The sequence below is a fragment of the Octopus bimaculoides genome, chromosome 29, assembly GCF_001194135.2.
Source record: "Octopus bimaculoides isolate UCB-OBI-ISO-001 chromosome 29, ASM119413v2, whole genome shotgun sequence".
NCBI lineage: Eukaryota > Metazoa > Mollusca > Cephalopoda > Octopoda > Octopodidae > Octopus > Octopus bimaculoides.
In genome coordinates, this window is record NC_069009.1 from 5,722,568 (window position 1) to 5,726,966 (window position 4,399).

Consider the following 4,399-nt stretch of genomic DNA (forward strand, 5'->3'; position numbering starts at 1 on the left):
TATATATATATATATATGGATATATATATATATATATATCCATATATATATATAAATAAGCGTGTATATTCTGTTGTGTTTGGGGATAGTCATTCTCTTTTGGTGCGTTATAATTTAACACAGTCACCAGTAAAATTTCCACTTATTTCTTTTTTATTTTTCTAAAATTTTCGTTGCGTCTTGCAACCTTTTCAATAGTCCTGACTCAATAGTTTTTACTGGTGAGTATGTTAAATTATAAGGCACCAAAAAGGGAATGACTCTCCCCCAGACGCAACAGAATATGCTTCAACACACAAACTCTCATAAAGAATCTTGCAAACCAAATCCCAAGACGAAATAATCATGTATGTTTATGTAGATATTATCTTTCATCTTTTACTTGTTTCAGTTATTAGACTGCGGCCATGCTGGGGCAACACCTTGAAGTATTTTTAGCTGAATATATTGACCCCAGTACTTATTTTCAAAGCTTGGTACTTATTATCCCAGTCTATTTTGCTGAACTGCAAAGTTATGGGGATGTAAACACACCAGCACCGGTTGTCACGCGATGGTGGGTGAGACAAACAGAGATACAAAGACATACATACACGTAGATCTATATATGTGTGTATATAGCTGAAATTTACAGAAAAACAAAAGACGAAGGTGTATTAGTTTGACGCTTGGGAAGGTGAGAAAGTCTTTTTACATTTCGAGCCTATGCTCTTCAGCAGAAAGGAACGCAAGGAAATAAACAGAGAGAGAATAAAAAAAACTTTCTGAGTTAGCGGTCAATCATATATATACACACGTGTACGTATATATGATAGGCTTCTTTTAGTTTCCTTCTATCAAATTCACTCACAAGGCTTTGATTGGCGCAAGGCTATCCTATAAGACATTTGCCCAAGGTGTCATGCAGTGGGACTGAACCCTGAACCATGTGGTTGGGAAGCAAACTTCTTACTACACAGTTAAGGCACATGGTTTAGTGGTTAGTGTATTCTGCTCAGTATTGTAAAGTTGTGAGTTCAATTCCTAGTGACGTGTTATGTCCTTGAGCAAACTTCTTACCATACAGTCACACCGGCATCTATATATCTCTTTACTCCTTAGTAGTATCAGCCCAAGAGCTGTAGCCATGCTGGAGCACCACCATTAAAAAGCAATGAGCAACCTTAATTGGTTTTCTAATCTTATTGGACTCTCATCAGAGGCGTCTGTATGAAGTTGAATAATCCCTGGTCAGATTGTTCTCCTTAATCTCCATTTCCTTGTGTAATGTTGCTATTTTGATGTCTATTAATGTCGGCCTGTATAAATATGTATGAATATGCTGTTTATTGTTGATGTTCACCTATGTCTGACCTCAAGATGTGATGTGCTTCCATCACACTGAAATGCTTATGTAAGCTGTAAGCTCAAAACATTTTCAGTGTGTGTGTGTGTGTTTGTGTATATGTTTGTATATATATGTATGTATGTTCATTACACAGTCATGCATACACACATATATAAATAGATAGAATCAAAGATATATGTGGATATATGTATGTATCTATTTTTCACAGACACAGGCATTGCTGTATTGTGAGAATTTCGCTTACCAATCACATGGTTCTAGGTTCAGTCCCTATGCATGGCACCTTGTGTGAGTGTCTTTTTCTATAGCCCTGGGCCAATTACAGTGTTTTAAATGGATTTGGTAGATGGAATCTGAAAGAAGCCGATCATATATATATATATATATATATATACTAGATAAATGTCTATATCTGTTTGTGTAGTGGGATCCCTTTTCCCTTTTGACAGGCCCCTGATATTTAAAAATAAAGGATTAACCCTTACAGTATACAAATTAGTAGCTCCAATTCTCTGTAGTTACTGGATATGTGGAATATATAAACAGATGAACTGGTGTTTATCTGGAATTAGTCAAATTGATGTATACATCTGTAAGGTTTGAAAATTAATTCTGTTCATAATTTTTTTCACTCTGCGGAGAAACAGTTAAGTTTTCCCTCTTTATGTGTATATATATATATATATATATATATGTATATATATATATATATATATATATATATATATATATATATAATTATCCAAACTCCAATGAATTCCTCTCAACACATGGCTATGATGCTCCCCCACTACTTCTGCTCATGATCAGAGATGCACATATCATCAGCCACCAAGGGGCATGCTCAACTGGTTACGGTCAAACAACTGACAAGCAAATCTGTGGTATTGAGCAGAATATTTACTGTAGCCCATCTTTTATACCAAAATAAACATCTCAATCTACTTCATTTTGGTAATATTTAAGGATTGATGTTACTCCTCCAGAAAGTAAAGAAACAATAAGAAAGGTGCCACTGTTATCGAATGAAGAATATTTTGACACATTATTATTATTATTATTATTATTATTATTATTATTATTATTATTATTATTATTATTACTTCTTCTCCTTCTTCTCCTCTCACGACTTACACTCTTCTTTCTCTTTGTCTACTTTTAGCTCATCAACAGCAAACTGAAATTTTACCATAAAGCGGAAGCGCCATCCATACCATTCCCTGGGTTGGCCTATGGTTACGAAGAAACAGAAGATGGTGCATTGAAGAAGCAGGATCCTCCAAAGAGAGACACCACTCTGGGACCAGCTTTCTATAACGTAATCTTCTTTATCTTTTCTTCATTTTTTTAATCTTGTTTTTTTTTTCTGTCTTTTTACTTGTTTCACTCATTTGACTGCGTCCAAGCTGGGGCACTGTCTTGTAGAATGTTTAGTTTTTTTTTTTTACAGGCTGATACATATTCTGTTGGTCTCTTTTGTCGAACTGCTAAGTTACGGGGACATGAACAAACCGACACGTGTCAAGTGGTGGTGATGGATAACCCCAAACACTCTCAAAGTTAAATTCATAGAGAAATGATAGAAAACAAAATGAATGACATTCTTCTTTCTAAATGTTTACATCTGTTTTGACACATTTTTACACCTGTAGTACATTGGTGAGATATCATCATTCTCATCCACCCAAAGTCAAAACATACCTCTTCAGTTGACTATATATATATGGTGTATTTACAGCCCTGTAACTTAGTGGTTCGATAAAAGAGACCAATAGAATAAGGACTAGAATAAACAGTTAAACGAAGCTGGAAAGAGAGAGGTTTGGAGACGCCACTACGAAAGGTTGCTTAATAAAGAGAATGAATGGGAGAAAGAGAGTCTGCCGAATGTCGACCCAACAGAGGGACCAGCTATACTAATTGACAGCACCTTGGTAGATAAAGCAATTAAGAGTATGAAGACAGGCAAAAATGTATTGCACCTGTAATTCAAAAAGCCCAGCCTTGTCACATTGTGTGTCACGCTGAATCTCCCTGAGAACTACATAAACTGTACACGTGTCTGTGGAGTACTCAGCCACATGTTAATTTCATGTGCAGGCTGTTCCGTTGATTGAATCAACTGGAACCCTTGGCATCATGGCCAATGCTGTGTTAGTAGTGCCGAAATATTACCTTGATTGGAAATAGGCTTCATCTTGGTGTGTTTACATCCGTGTAACTTAGCGGTTCGGCAAAAGAGAATGATAGAATAAGTATTAAGGTTACAAAGAATAAGTCCTGGCTTCGATTTCTTCGACTAGAATCCATTTGAGACAGTGCTCCAGCATGGACACAATCAAATGCCTGAAACAAATAAAAGAATATACTGTATATATATTTCTATAGGCATAAGCATGGTTATGTGGTAAGAAGCTTTCTTTGTTACCACATTGTTCCGAGTTCAGTCCCACTGCAAGGCACCTTGGGCAAGGCTTTTCTACTATAGCTGCAGGCTCACCAATGCCTTGTCACTGGGTTTGGTAGATGGAAACTGAAAGAAGCCTGTTGTCTATGTATATATATGTGTGTGCGTGTGTGTCCCATCACTGCCTGTCAGCTGGTGTTGGTGTGTTTACATCACCGTAACTTACTGGTTCAGCAAAAGAGACCAATAGAATAAGTACTCGGCTTAAGAAAATTATGTCCTGGGGTCAATTTGTTTGGCTAAAAGTCTTCAAGGAGGTGCCCCAGCATGGCCACAGTCACACGATGGAGACAAATAAAAGAATACATATAAACAGTCATGTGGAGATATATATATGTATATGTATGTATATATATGAATATATATATATATATATATATATATATATGTGTGTGTGTGTGTGTGTATATATATATATGTATATATATATATGTGTGTATATATATGTATATATATATGTATATATATGTATATGTATATGTATATATATATATATATATGTATATATATATATATATGAAGCATCAGTTGTGGCGTGCAAGAGAGACGATTGCGCTGGTATGGACATGTGGTGAGAATGGAGG

At 35.7% G+C, this 4,399-nt stretch overlaps 1 protein-coding gene across 1 annotated transcript in view; it reads left to right on the top strand.

Moving 5' to 3' along the window:
* LOC106875495 (sperm-tail PG-rich repeat-containing protein 2-like) overlaps positions 1-4,399 on the top strand; it is a 528,252-nt gene that overhangs the window by 158,442 nt on the left and 365,411 nt on the right. Inside the window, exon 5 of the mRNA XM_014923667.2 lies at positions 2,511-2,666. Coding sequence (XP_014779153.1) covers positions 2,511-2,666 — 156 coding nt within the window. The remainder of the gene's footprint in view (positions 1-2,510; positions 2,667-4,399) is intronic.